This window comes from Diaphorina citri, unplaced genomic scaffold (genome assembly GCF_000475195.1).
Source record: "Diaphorina citri unplaced genomic scaffold, Diaci psyllid genome assembly version 1.1 scaffold1439, whole genome shotgun sequence".
NCBI classification, from domain to species: domain Eukaryota; kingdom Metazoa; phylum Arthropoda; class Insecta; order Hemiptera; family Psyllidae; genus Diaphorina; species Diaphorina citri.
Window position 1 is genome coordinate 77,441 of NW_007378865.1, and position 15,349 is coordinate 92,789.

The window sequence follows — 15,349 nt, forward strand, 5'->3', positions numbered from 1 at the left end:
TTACTTGTTCTTTACAGCTCCCTCAATCAGGAGACCAGAGTAAACTCCTGGACGTTATTGTTTACATTCATGGAGGAGCTTTCATGTTTGGCCAGGGATTCAGATACAAGCCTTTCCCTTTGAGTGTGCAGAAACTAGTTTTCGTTAAATAATAACGTTAAAGATTTCAGTGAACGGAACGCTAATTACTTGTTCTTTACAGCTCCCTCAATCAGGAGATCAGAGTAAACTCCTGGACGTCATTGTTTACATTCATGGAGGAGCTTTCATGTTTGGCCAGGGATTTAGATACAAGCCTTTCCCTTTGATTGAACAACAAGACGTGGTTTATGTTGAGTTTAACTACCGTCTTGGACCTTTAGGTAACCAGAACTTTAGTCACTTATTGTTTAATGCTTTTCTGCCATATACCAAGTCGAGTATTTTGGTTCTGAGGTAACTGCACTCAAGTCTAGGGCTTTGCGGTCTTTTGCAAAAGGCAATACAGGACCAGATATTTCTCAGGAACCGCCTCGCGAGGGAATTTTCAGAGAATACATATCCCAGAGTGTTCTTAGAGAACATATAGATTCAACTCGTCGATCGACAGCCGGTCGACTATGTGTGGAGTGTGGACACAGCTTAACACCTGAGGAAAATCCAGCTTTCTAGTTACGAGATGAATTCTGTTTAAATTGGTCTACATCGCGGACGATATTGAATGGTAGACGAATAAACATGTTGACTGTTCCAGGGTTTCTAAGCACGGGCGATGATGTTGTTCCCGGAAATATGGGTTTGAAGGATCAAACTCAAGCTCTGAGATGGATACAAGAAAACATCGCCCAGTTTGGAGGAAATCCCAAAAGTGTTACCATTACCGGAATGTCAGCTGGAGGTGCAAGTGTTCATTATCAAATGTTGTCTCCCCAAGCGAAAGGTAAGATAACCTTTTAGTGACGAGCTTACCTCCATCATTTTCAAAATTCACACACACACTACAGAGAAAGTAAAGATTTAGCATACTGCCCATTTGTGTACATACTAGTTTTTTTGCTGATTAATCTATTTTTCCGAGCCCCAATGCAAATACAGCCTGTCCTCCTATCTGCTTACAGCTCCCACAGGCAGGAAACCAGAGTGATCTCTTGGATGTTATTGTTTTCATTCATGGAGGAGCTTTCATGTTTGGTAGTGGATTTCACTTCAAACCAATCCCCTTGATGGAAGAACACGATATGGTTTACGTGGAACTTGACTACCGCGTTGGAGCTTTAGGTAATTAGGGCGTTGGACTTCGGATCCGGAGGTCTGTAGTGCGAGTCCTAGCTAAGTCATGAAATTTAGCCTATACTTGTCGCAGTTTAAATGTTTCTCGTCTCCTCTCGTCATTTACTACACGAAAATTCTATGTCTTCTTTGGTCGAAAAATGACGAAACAAGACATGACTTTGCCAGCCTAGTTAGCTTAGTTGGTAGTGCGTCTGCCTTATGAGCGCTAGGCCGCGGGTTCGATTCCCGCCCGGGGCGGATTTTATCCTGATGGGATAATGTTCGTTCTCGGAACGGCTGGCTTTCTCCTATGTCTTAAAAAAAATCAATCCCACAGTAATTCTCACACCCATATTTATGAACAAAAATTCTCGGTGTCAGATCAGTCTCGAGCAAATTTTGGTCAATCAGATGTTTGGAATTGATGCTTGAACACTTGCTGAGAACCCAGTAGTTTGTTCATAAAATATGGGTGTCAGACTGTCGCATATCATATTGGCTATTTAGGTATAGCTAGGCTATTTAGGTATAACAATATTTCTTCTGAATGGTCAACACGCATTGTTTGAATCATTGTTTTATAATATTATTCAAACAAGTGACAAATGTGTTGGCGATTGGGAAGTTGTGTATATTTTTCCCTACTGATAACAATACTTCTGTATGGCTAAGTTGTAAATTTATCACTACCTACCCATTGAAATAGTAAAAGTCACTTTTAATGTATTTTGCCTACACTTTCTACCACTCCCTCTTCTACTTTTGTTATACGTACGTGTACCTTACTTCCTAGAGACATCACATTTACCTACCCATTGAAATAGTAAAAGTCAATTTTAATGTATTTTGCCTACACTTTCTACCACTCCCTCTTCTACTTTTGTTATACGTACGTGTACCTTACTTCCTAGAGACATCACAGTCGAGGACGCTTCTTTTGGGGAAAAAGTGTTTTATGGATCCTAGGTTAAATTTTTACGTCAACTACCTACATATATTACCTATGAGGGATATTTAATAATATTTTGCACCTTCGAAGACGCTTCTTTTGGGGGAAAAGTGTTTTATGGATCCTAGGTTAAATTTTTACGTCAACTACCTACATATATTACCTATGAGGGATATTTAATAATATTTTGCACCTTTAGATAGCTAATCATATTCCTTCATGGCTAAGTTGGTCCCGTAACATATCCACTGACGGAGCTGAGCAACCAGACATATAGGTATTTTTCACCAGCAAGGCCCTCACACCTCCCACAAACAAGGTGATTGTAATGATAACCTACCTACTCCCTGAGAATATCCACAGCATGGAAGAAAGCCAGCAGTTTTGAGATGAACGAACCTTGTCTGTTTAGGAAAATTCGGCACTTAAGGGGAATCGAACCCGAGATCTACCGCTTACCAGGCAGGCGCTCTACCCTCCCAGCTAAGTAGGCTGGCTCCAGAAATTTGAGATTCTGAGCTCAAATTGGTTCCATAAATCCATACTCATACGATGTAGGTGTATTTAAAATCCACGAGTTCAAAATTCGGTTCTGGCGGAGCAAAGTTAATGTGATCACCGTTTGACCTTTCCAATATCCTGCACACCACTATCCTAAATAATTGGATTTTTGCTGCTTTATTAACCCACTTTAGCGAGATGTTATGATTGTTATTTTGTTCTTTTTTTTTATTCCTATTATTTTTTGATCTCCAATTTTTGCCGTTATAATGTATAACATACGTTCAGCCTCTTCGGTGACTTTGGAAATATTCCTATTATTTTTTGATCTCCAATTTTTGCCGTTATAATGTATAACATACGTTCAGCCTCTTCGGTGACTTTGGAAATTGTGTGCTTCTGCCTCTTTGTACTGTGTATCCTTTAGGGAAATGTGGTATTACCCATGCAGATTAGTATCAATAATTTATTACTACCTACCCATTGAAATAGTAAAAGTCAATTTTAATGTATTTTGCGTACACTTTCTACCACTCCCTCTTCTATTTTTGTTATACGTACGTGTACCTTACTTCCTAGAGACATCACATTCGAGGACGCTTCTTTTGGGGAAAAAGTGTTTTATGGATCCTAGGTTAAATTTTTACGTCAACTTCCTACACATTGAAATAGTAAAAGTCAATTTTAATGTATTTTGCCTACACTTTCTACCACTCCCTCTTCTATTTTTGTTATACGTACGTGTGCCTTACTTCCTAGAGACATCACATTCGAGGACGCTTCTTTTGGGGAAAAAGTGTTTTATGGATCCTAGGTTAAATTTTTACGTCAACCACCTATATTACCTATGAGGTATATTTAATAATATTTTGCACCTTTAGATAGCTAATCATATTCCTTCATGGCTAAGTTGGTCCCGTACTGACGGAGCTGAGCAACCAGACATATAAGTATTTTTCACCGGCAAGGCCCTCACACCTCCCACAAACAAGGTGATTGTAATGATAACCTACCTACTCCCTGAGAATACTGAAGGCATCAATGTCAAAGATCTGGCCTATGAAGACGGTACCTCACCCTCCCCTGAGGTAAGCTTTCGCTCTCCATGCCTCTCTCCTTCGCTTTCCATCCCTCTCAGTCTCCTCTTTTCTTTTCTTCCCTCTCCTTTTCCCGTTTCACCTTTCTCTCACTCGCTTCCTCCATACCTCTCACGCACCCACCCTCCCCTGAAGTAAGCTTTCTCCCCCTCTCTCCTTCGCTCTCCATCCCTCTCACTTCCTCCCTCCCTTTTTTTCTTCCCTCTCCTTTCCACCTTTCTCTCCCTTTCTTCCTCCATACATTACCTCTCCCTCTCTTCCTTCATCCCTCCCACACATCCTGTCTCTCTCACTCATTTTTCACTTCCTCTTCCCCTATTTCCGATAGGTACTTCGCTAATATAGGAAGTAACTGCAAGTGACCAATCCTACATCCCTCCCACACACCCTTTCTCTCTCTTGTCTCTCTCACTCATTTTTCACTTCCTCTTCCCCTATTTCCCATAGGTACTTCGCTAATATAGGAAGTAACTGCAAGTGACCAATTTATATGCTTACTTAATTGAACTCATGTGCCTTATAGAACCTAGAATTTGTTTCAGTTTAATCTACTTCCTTATTAGAGAGGTAGGTGTTAGAATTATTAGATAAATCCTTTGATTTTTTTCAAAAAATGCTCTCACCTCACATTTTTGTACTTTAACGATATACAAACAATTGCAATAAAGTGCACCATGATTTACCTATGAATTTCACCCTGTCTACGTCAAGACTTGTGTATATTTACAATAAAAGTTCAATGCAGACATCTTACAGAATCTCATCAGATGTTTTACTGAACTATTATAAAACAATAAAATATTTAAAATAAAATAAATTAAAAAATACTGTCAAATAAAAGAAACCGATTTGTTCATTGTCATTTTTTACACATTTGTAGTGAATTAAAATTTTATGAAAGATATAATATTTATTTATTTATTTTAAGAGGTTTGACAGAGGGAACTGTAACTGCTATGGTATTATCGTCCCGAAATCGAAGAGAGAAGGAAGACAGGATAGGAGAAAGCCAGCTGTTCCGAGAACGAACATTATAAAATCCGCCCCGGGCGGGAATCGAACCCGCGGCCTAGCGCTTACAAGGCAGACGCGCTACCAACTAAGCTAACTAGGCTGGCATATAATAATATGATTTTTATATCAGGGAAGCAACATACTTCTGCAAATGAGTCAAGAGTTATACTTATAGGTACCATTATGCTTTTGAATTTAGAAATTGTGAATCCTTTGAAACCCGGACATTATGCGGTATATACTTATCCATCCCCTAACATCCGGATCGATCCAGGATTGAACGTAGAACATAATGTCGAATCACGGAACATTCATGAAGACCTCTGTATAATGTATAAATAATTGCATACCTGTTCAATATTTTCAGGCGCATTATATGAATGTAAAATTTCTACGGTGGTGTTCAATTCATATTTCATATCATAGTAAGTCTGGTCTATATTCCATTCATACTCCATACATTTCAAAGCCAAATATTGAAATATCTGCTGAAGCTAGTTGAGTCCAAAGCGGTTGCTTACCTTTTTAAATACCGGCCATCGGTTGCTATTTAAATTTTTACTTTGTTTACGTAGTAATGACGTAAATTTTACGTTATTCTGGACATAAGTAAACATTGATGAAAGACCAATCAAATGGAAGTTTGACCTAATGGAAGTTGATAATGAATAATAAACTACCAATAAAAAAAAATTCAATCACGCAATTTTGTCTCTAATTTTACGCAATTACTATAATGCAATCTACACCGTCCATCAGTCTTGCCCAACAGTGCCAGACTAGATGGTAGCACTAACTAGTTTTTTTATTTTTATTTTTTTTTAACAAGTTTCCATTTAGGTAATGGTATACCCATCCGTATAAGCAGAGCTTGTGCCACGGATGGGGAAAAAGTTGCCGGGTAGAGTCAAAGTAATGTTTGTTTATCACAATTTTTAACCCCTTATCAGTCACCAGTCATTTTATATCACTGTTCAGTTTAAAGGTCGGTCCTTAACTTCGAAATAAAACCGCAGGAATTTCCTGGGCAGAACTAACCTATCCTAACCTCAGTTTTATATAGAATCAGGAAAATATAGATAGGTAAGTAGGTAGTTAATTATATTAGACAGCTGTCTGTCTAACTCGAATTTTCAGCCGTGAAATTCAAAAATTGAGAAGTTGGAGCCCAAGTCTCATGATCACTTGGGTTAAGCGACGTTGAGTGGGGCGGATAATGAAATGAGCCTGAGTGACAATTGTTTAGTCACCCATAATGGAAATACGACCCTGGGATGAGTCTAAATAAGGTGTGTAGGTATTTTCTTATCTTATAGGATGAGGAAGTAAGTAATATAATAGGTATGACAACTTGTATTATTTATTTACATAAATACGTGAATACCTATGTACATAAATATATTACCTACTTGTAGTACTTGAATATAGTTAATCTAGTATGATTTACCAGATTTAATCTAAACTAAATCCCCATTTGCCCTTTCTCTGTTAACTCGAAACTGGACGTACACTTCTTATTTCTTCCCTTTTTGATTTATCTACTGTTCAATGAACCCTAGATGATCCTAAAGGATACACTGAAGAGTTATGTCGAAATCCATATGATTTCTGTTTCTTAAAATAATTCAAACAACTTTCCAGATTTCAATTATTCTACTATTTCTACCACTGTAGGGAGCATCAAGTAGACATTTTAGAAGATAGTTACTCATTACCGACACTGCTGAACCTTGAATCTGTATTATTATAATGTGTGCTTGAGAAACACGAGATTAATGAAAATAATGCCAGTATTGGTAGTGAGGAAACAATGAAAATCGATTACGGGGTTCAAAAGAGACTCCCTAAATTACTACTGGTGAGTATGTAAGTTCCAGAAACAATTGATTTTTTACATGGTTTTTGTCGAAATCCATATGATTTCTGTTTCTTAAAATAATTCAAACAACTTTCCAGATTTCAATTACTCGTATTCTACTATTTCTACCACTGTAGGGAGCATCAAGTAAACATTTTAGAAGATAGTTACTCATTACCGACACTGCTGAACCTTGAATCCTCCTAATGTATTATTTTATTTTGAATCTTAATGGAATTGCTTTTTAAATTTCTTTTCCTTTTTTTACTTTCCTTATCCTATAGGAAGGAAAGTAATGTAATCGGGTCAAATTTTCGATGGTCAGTTTTTAGTGTCAAAACACGAAAAGAACGTAAGTATTGTTTGGTCATTCCTGCTCCATTCAAGGCATTTATTTTAATTGAGAGTTATAATAGGTTAATCTTTCTTGATCTTGTTTGAACGGTTGCTTCGTTTCATAGATACGTACACATCTCGATATGCCAGTAGTTAACGTTCATTTAGAATTCTAGCTCTAACATACACTTCCGATGTCTTGATAAGCGGTCAAACTTTCTTGACTTGGCGGGGCGGAGCGCTACCGCGCTCCTTAATACGTAAAGGTACCATAAGGTATCTTGTTTTCTTTTTAAACGTCTTTCTAACTTTACCTAAATTGAACCGCAGTCAAATTTCAATTTGTTCCATTCATTATAAGCATAATAAGGTGAACTAATGAATATTTAAATATACTAATTTCGAAAGAGACAGCATGAATTGTCGGACATTATTCATTCTCACACTCGTTGGATTTATAACTTGTCTCTCGGTAACGCAAGGAGCTGTCGTCAAAGTGAAGCAAGGTTTGGTTTCTGGAACTACCCTAACTTTACGGAACGGTAAAGTTGTGAACAAATTCATCCACATTCCCTATGCCCAGCCACCTGTTGGAAAGAGACGTTTTAAGGTAAGTTGAAAATCGTAATAAATTAATATTACCTATTAAGAATTCCAAGTCCATACCTCGGGTGGGATTGAATCCGCGCCCTCCTGTTTACCTGGCGAACACCTTGTCACTTTGGCACTAGTAGAAAAACTGGTGGCATAATACCCGTTTCTTAAAGATTTTCAAAAGTTGACAATATTTATCTAGGAAACAAATTAAACTATGATAAGTACGAAAAAAATTCTCCTCAAACTATTCCCCAAATGAACCCCAATATTCCCCGAGTATCTCTACTCGGTCATGCTACCCAGTGAAATACTAGTTTCAAATAAACTAGCAATAGATATTTCGTTCATTTTCAGGATCCTGAACCAATCAAATCCTGGGCTGGTGTGTGGAATGCTACCAATGAGGAGGGTGACATCTTGAAATGCACCCAATTCATGCACGTCCCTGGAGGACCAAACAGTGTTGGTGGACAAGAAGATTGTCTCTATCTCAGTATTTACACTCCTAAGGTAGGCCATTACGCCCATTACATCGAAATGGGGGTCTTTTCTGACGAAATTCCGGTGTGCGGAGGCCAGTATGTAAGACCATTGCACTCCTAAGGTAGGCCAAGAAGGAGGTGAGAATTCCAAGTCCATACCTCGGGTGGGATTGAATCCGCGCCCTTCTGTTTACCTGGCGAACACTTTGGCACTAGTAGAAAAACTGGTGGCATAATACCCGTTTCTTAAAGATTTTCAAAAGTTGACAATATTTATTTAGGAAACAAATTAAACTATGATAAGTACGAAAAAAATTCTCCTCAAACTATTCCCCAAATGAACCCCAATTTTCCCCGAGTATCTCTACTCGGTCATGCTACCCAGACCCAGTGAAATACTACTTTCAAATAAACTAGCAATAGATATTTCGTTCATTTTCAGGATCCTGAACCAATCAAATCCTGGGCTGGTGTGTGGAATGCTACCAATTGGAAGATATAATATTTATTATTATTATTTTTTAAGAGGTTTGACCAGAGGGAACTTTATATCACGGAAGCAACATATGAGTCAAGAGTTATACCATTATACTTTTAAGTTTAGAAATGGTGAATCCTTTGAAACCCGGACATTATGCGGTTTATACTTACCATCTTACCAAGTCGATTATTACCTCAAGATCCATCCCCTACCATCCGGATCGATCTAGGATTGAACGTAGAACATAATGTCGAATCACGGACATTCATGAAGACCTCTGTATAATGTATAAATAATTGCATATCTGTTCAATATTTTCAGGCGCATTATATGAATGTAAAATTTCTACGGTGGTGTTCAATTCATATTTCATATCATAGTAAGTCTGGTCTAGATTCCACTCATACGACTCCATACCTTTCAAAGCCAAAATGAATATTGAAATATCTGCTGGAGCTAGTTGAGTCAAAGCGGTTGCTTACCTTTTTAAATACCGGCCATCGGTTGCTATTTAAATTTTTACTTTGTTTACGTAGTAATGACGTAAATTTTACGTTATTCTTAACATAAGTAAACATTGATGAAAGACCAATCAAAGGGAAAATTGACCTAATGGAAGTTGATAATGAATAATAAACTACCAATAAAAAAAGTCAATCACGCAATTTTGTCTCTAAATTTACGCAATTACTATAATGCAATCTACACCGTCCATCAGTCTTGCCCAACAGTGCCAGACTAGATTGTAGCGCTAACTAGTTTTTTTTTTTTTTTTTTTTTTTTTTTTTTTAATAAAGTGAATAGTGAACATGAGAGCATAAAACTGACTAAATCCGAGGCACTCAATGACTCGAAGTTGGTAGACCGCTATTCGAGTTGGTCTGTATGGACCTCGTGTGTAGGATACCTCGCAGCAAAATATTATAGCTATCCGCGGTCAAGATCAGATTATAAAAAAAGGACAAGTTCCTTTAAAAGGATTTTCAACACTAATCTCCATGTGTCTACATAAAGAGTGCTTCACACTGCCTATAATTTATTACGAACTTAAACAACGCGTTGGTTAACTGATTTCTACACACTGGCACTGGCTTGTGTTATACATATTTGACAAGTATTTGCTTCCTTGTAAGTAGGTGGTCTACAAATTTATACCTACCTTCTACAAGATTTATCCATAAAATCCAAACATTTTATCAATATCTGTATATTGGTTTTCAGGAAACCTCACATTTCAAGCTGGTATTTGACAACTAGGTACCTATTTGCTTCCTTGTAAGTAGGTGGTCTACAAATTTAAAGCTACCTTCTACAAGATTTATCCATAAAATCCAAACATTTTATCAATATCTGTATATTGGTTTTCAGGAAACCTCACATTTCAAGCTGGTGTCACAGCTGACGAAGGATTGTATCCTGCAGCAGGTAATTCTCAGCGAATTTGAATGGTTCAACATAGAGATGAACTTAGAAGGTCCTTATATTGGATCCGTATATTGATTTAAGATTTAATTTCATTGAGATGTCTCTAGAATTTGCTTCTGCATTAATTCATTTTGATCTGAAAGTCATTATTTAGATTATGTAGGTACGAGTATGGTATGTATACGATAGGATTTAATTTCATTGAGATGTCTCTAGAATTTGCTTCTGCATTAATACATTTTGATCTGAAAGTCACGAGTTATGTAGGTAGTTATGTAGGTACGAGTATGGTATTTATACTATAGGTACCTACCTTGTGTGCAATTATTTAATCGCTACATCCATGGGTGAGTCGCAAATTCGCAATCATTATGTCTTGTATTCTTTTCCAGAATTTTTGGCTTCACAGACAATATTGAAAACCATAATTGTCTACCTTGTTTCAGGTGTCAGTCATGCTGACGATACTCAGTATATTCTGACTGTATTGGGAGACGCAGTTATGAGAGATACAACTGAGGATGAACAGAAGACTATGGATCTTTTGAATACCCTGTGGGCTTCCTTTGCTAAGGCTGGGTAATTTGAACTGGATACACTAATTTTAAAAGTCTAGTACTCTTGTACTCATTTTAAAAGGATTTTCAACACTAATCTCCATGTGTCTACATAAAGAGTGCTTCACACTGCCTATAATTTATTACTAACTTAAACAACGCGTTGGTTAACTGATTTCTACACACTGGCACTGGCTTGTGTTATACAGTGCTTGACACTGCCTATAATTTATTACTAACTTAAACAACGCGTTGGTTAACTGATTTCTACACACTGGCACTGGCTTGTGTTATACACATTTGACAAGTATTTGCTTCCTTGTAAGTAGGTGGTCTACAAATTTATACCAACCTTCTACAAGATTTATCCATAAAATCCAAACATTTTATCAATATCTGTATATTGGTTTTCAGGAAACCTCACATTTCAAGCTGGAAGCCCGTCACTCCCAACTCGTTCAACTATCTGCAAATAGATTCAGGAGAAAATTACAGACTCGTTGAGAATGCTGTTGAAATAGGGTCCAGATCCTTCTGGGATTCTTTGCCATTCGACGAGAATGTATGGAAACCTGAAGCAACATCTCATACAGAACTGTGAAAATGGCGGGTTATTTTCCCATGATCCAGTAATACCTATACCATATATTTATGGGGAGTAGGTATTGTTGCTGAAAAAGTAAATTTTCTCAACTAGGTACTCATTATATTGCTTTTATTGCAAGATTTGGGACTGTTTCCGGCCATTAAGACAAAAACTGATTGCGATGGTTACAATTAATAATCCATACATTAGAAAAAAAATCATCACATAAATATTGTTTTTATTTTTAGATACCATAAATATTGTTTATTATTATTACCAAGCTTTCTTCACTTAAGAAAATTAAAAGTAAAATGAAAATTCCAGAAGAAAAAGAAAACCTCCAGGTATCCTATATTGCTTTTAATGCAAGATTTGGGACTGTTTCCGGCCATTAAGACAAAAACTGATTGCGATGGTTACAATAAATAATCCATACATTAGAAAAAGATCATCACATAAATATTGTTTTTATTATTAGATATCATAAATATTGTTTTTTATTATTACCAAGCTTTCTTCACTTAAGAAAATTAAAAGTAAAATGAAAATTCCAGAAGAAAAAGAAAACCTCCAGGTATGTAGCTACAAACCCTATGGAGAACATGGAAATGAACTTCTCACTACATCTTGAGGTTGAGTGAAAGATGAGGTAAGGTATCCGCCTCTGCTACAAGCCCTATGGAGAACATGGAAATGAACTTCTCACTACATCTTGAGGTTGAGTGAAAGATGAGGTAAGGTATCCGCCTCTCAAGCGAAAGCAATCGCACTATCCACCATCTATACCATGAACCAAGCACACCTGAATTCCTGTCCAGCTCTGGAAGCCAGCAGTTCCATTGTAGAAAAATATTGGGACGCGCGTAGGAAAATGACCTAATTGTCAATGTCCCGACATTTGTAAACGACAACATTATTAGATATGCCTTTGTAGATATTCCTTGACCTTTTGGCCTTTATTGTGCACTGGCACTATTGTACATTTGCATTACATACCTATTTACATTTACTTTCTATTACTACAGTATAGCGAGCTATACTAGTAATGAAAGTATTGCAATCGGTCCAAATTTTCAAAATCCGGAAATGGTTGGAAATATCCGTTTTGGGATCCCCTGACATCATTAAATATAATACATGTTATGGCTTACTCTTTATCATTTCTTTGTCTCTGGCTTATTTATTTATGTAAAATGCCAGTTACTAGGTACCTATTGTATGGTACATAAATTATGACACATATCTAGGTGTTAACTAATATTTTAATATTGTCTCTCTGTATTTCAGCCATTCTACTACAATCCATTCTCTCCTTGGGGACCTACAGTCGACAGTTTTGCAAAGAATCCTATTCTGCCTGACTTCCCTGCAGAACTTATAAAGCAGGGCAAAATTGCGGATGTTCCTTGGCTGAACAGTGTCACAACTGACGAAGGACTATATCCTGCAGCAGGTAAATATTGGGGAAGTTTTTCACGATATATCACCCTATAAATAAAGAAACCGGATACTAAGTGGGTATAAACTAGATTCTCTCTGGGTTAGTGGGGACATTCTTTCTGAGGCGGCCGGCAACACCCCAATTATTTTTTACTCCAACTTTAGGTATCATAATAATTGGGGAATTTTTTCACGATATATCACCCTATAAATAAAGAAACCGGATTCTCAGTGGGTATAAACTGGATTCTCTCTGGGTTAGTGGGGACATTCTTTCTGAGGCGGCCGGCAACACCCCAATTATTTTTTACTCCAACTTTAGGTATCATAATATTTTTTTACTTTTTTCCAGAATTTTTGGCGTCAGAGGAAGCTTTGAAAACCATTGATGCCGACTGGACATCACTTGCTCCACACATTTTAGATTTCAACTTCACCGTTCCTGATAATCTGAAAGCTAAAATCGCTGAGAAAATCCGGCAGAAATATTTGGGAGATAAACCCATCAATCTGGAGAATAAGAAGGCTTTTGTTCAAGTAAGTGGATCAGTGAGGGATATTTTTTTACTCTTTTCCAGAATTTTTGGCGTCAGAGGAAGCTTTGGAAACCATTGATGCCGACTGGACATCACTTGCTCCACACATTTTAGATTTCAACTTCACCGTTCCTGATAATCTGAAAGCTAAAATCGCTGAGAAAATCCGGCAGAAATATTTGGGAGATAAACCCATCAATCTGGAGAATAAGAAGGCTTTTGTTCAAGTAAGTGGATCAGTGAGGTTTATAATATCTGATATTCGTAGATACTGTTGTGTATGATGGTGGTTTCGAACCAGTGTATTTCGGTTTTCCAATATCCAATATTGGCTAGAGTGAATTGATTCAATGTATCTGATATTCGTAGATACCTACTTAGTCGTCCTAGTACAGTCGTACTTGGAACACTTACTATAGGTATAGACATTCCTAAATGAAAATCTTTGATGAGAATCACAGGAATCTTTGTTGCGAATTATCCCCTGAGAGGATGGTATGGCAGTTGTAGTCATACGTGTACAAATAGATGGTGCTTTTTAAGATTCAATTACAATTCTTGTCCCAAACTTAATATACTAAATGTCTCAATTTTCCTTCTACGTCCTTTACAGATAATCAGTGATCGAATGTTCATTGCTGATGCAGAGAGAACGTCCAGACTTCAATCCAAAGTTTGCAAATCCCCTGTTTACTTCTATTATTTCAACTTCAGGGGAAGATACAGTTTGTCGAACCATTACGCAAATAGACTCGATGATTATGGTAAGATTTTGTCTACTTAGTAGTCCTAGTACAGTCGTACTTGAAACACTTACTATAGGTATAGACATTCCTAAATGAAAATCTTTGATGAGAATCACAGGAATCTTTGTTGCGAATTATCCCCTGAGAGTATGGTATGACAGTTGTAGTCATACGTGTGCAAGATTACAAATAGATGGTGCTTTTTAAGATTCAATTACAATTCTTGTCCCAAACTTAATATACTATTAAATGTCTCAATTTTTCTTCTACGTCCTTTACAGATAATGAGTGATCGAATGTTCATTGCTGATGCAGAGAGAACGTCCAGACTTCAATCCAAAGTTTGCAAATCCCCCGTTTACTTCTATTATTTCAACTTCAGGGGAAGATACAGTTTGTCGAACCATTACGCAAATAGACTCGATGATTATGGTAAGATTTTGAGAAAGATGTATTAGGTATGTAGGTATCAAAATCAAAGTATTTTTAGGTGTTTAATCATATAAGGACATGAGGTACACAATAGGGCTGCCTGGAAGAGATTGACAAGAAGTGCCGACCCTAGTTCTAAAACTGACTCTTCGATTGTCTACCTTGTTTCAGGTGTCAGTCATGCTGACGATACTCAGTATATTCTGACTGTATTGGGAGACGCAGTTATGAGAGATACAAATGGTTGGAAATATCCGTTTTGGGATCCCCTGATGTCAAAAAGTGATTTTTAGCCCATGGTCTGTACGTACGTACTACAGGTTTAAATGGAAAAATGTCGTATAAAAAATATCTCAAGAACGGTTTGTCGTAGAGCTATGAAATTTGGTATGCTATCCCGGTGTGGTACAAGGACGTGACTGTAACAATTTAGTAAAAATCGGACAGTCACTCATCCAGATATCAACCAAAGTCAATGTTTCTTCAGTGGGTAAATGTCGTATACTGTCTACCTTGTTTCAGGTGTCAGTCATGCTGACGATACTCAGTATATTCTGACTGTATTGGGAGACGCAGTTATGAGAGATACATCACATTTTTTTCCACATTTGTATTCCGCAAATGTAATAGAAAGTCGTGTGATGTTCACACCAGATTTTTTTTTATTATTATTTTTTATTTTGCTGACGAGTATTGCATCGTAATTTACAGACAGTAACCAGCCTTTACTCCAGCACTCCACGAATTTTCGACGTGCTCTTTTTTTAAATAATAACTCATGCGAAGTTTTACCTAAATAGTCTAAATACCTACCTCTTAGTTTCAAAGGATCATCCTGCCTGTACAGACAACCAGCCTTTACTCCAGCACTCGACGAATTTTCGACGTGTTCTTTTTTACTTTCTATTACTACAGTATAGCGAGCTATACTAGTTTAAATAATAACTCATGCGAAGTTTTACCTTCATAGTCTAAATACCTAGGTACCTCTTAGTTTCAAAGGATCATCCTGCCTGTTCATCATGAACTGCCGGGCATTATCCGCTCTTGCACTCCTTGGA

General features: G+C 37.1%; 2 protein-coding genes and 2 long non-coding RNA genes across 4 annotated transcripts in view; 3 read left to right on the plus strand and 1 right to left on the minus strand.

Annotated features, from left to right (window-relative positions):
- Positions 1 to 6,976, plus strand: part of LOC103515892 (protein tyrosine phosphatase type IVA 1) — a 26,291-nt gene extending 19,315 nt beyond the window's left edge. The window contains exon 5 of the transcript XR_003393341.1: positions 6,550 to 6,976. The gene's annotated coding sequence lies outside the window, so the exon portion shown is untranslated. The remainder of the gene's footprint in view (positions 1 to 6,549) is intronic.
- The window catches only part of LOC103515895 (venom carboxylesterase-6), a 25,986-nt gene extending 11,160 nt beyond the window's left edge, over positions 1 to 14,826 (plus strand). The window contains exons 5-9 of the mRNA XM_026828457.1: positions 12,419 to 12,587; positions 13,153 to 13,337; positions 14,138 to 14,288; positions 14,460 to 14,544; positions 14,811 to 14,826. Coding sequence (XP_026684258.1) covers positions 12,419 to 12,587; positions 13,153 to 13,337; positions 14,138 to 14,288; positions 14,460 to 14,544; positions 14,811 to 14,826 — 606 coding nt within the window. The remainder of the gene's footprint in view (positions 1 to 12,418; positions 12,588 to 13,152; positions 13,338 to 14,137; positions 14,289 to 14,459; positions 14,545 to 14,810) is intronic.
- LOC108253257 lies at positions 6,401 to 6,930 on the minus strand. Its single transcript, XR_001809694.2, has 2 exons — positions 6,863 to 6,930; positions 6,401 to 6,541 (listed from the first exon to the last, which is right to left on the minus strand). It is a non-coding gene; the product is annotated as an uncharacterized LOC108253257 (long non-coding RNA).
- On the plus strand, positions 11,479 to 12,157 carry LOC113470204. The gene is made up of 2 exons (XR_003393345.1): positions 11,479 to 11,766; positions 11,852 to 12,157. It is a non-coding gene; the product is annotated as an uncharacterized LOC113470204 (long non-coding RNA).
- Positions 14,827 to 15,349: the final 523 nt, after the last annotated feature.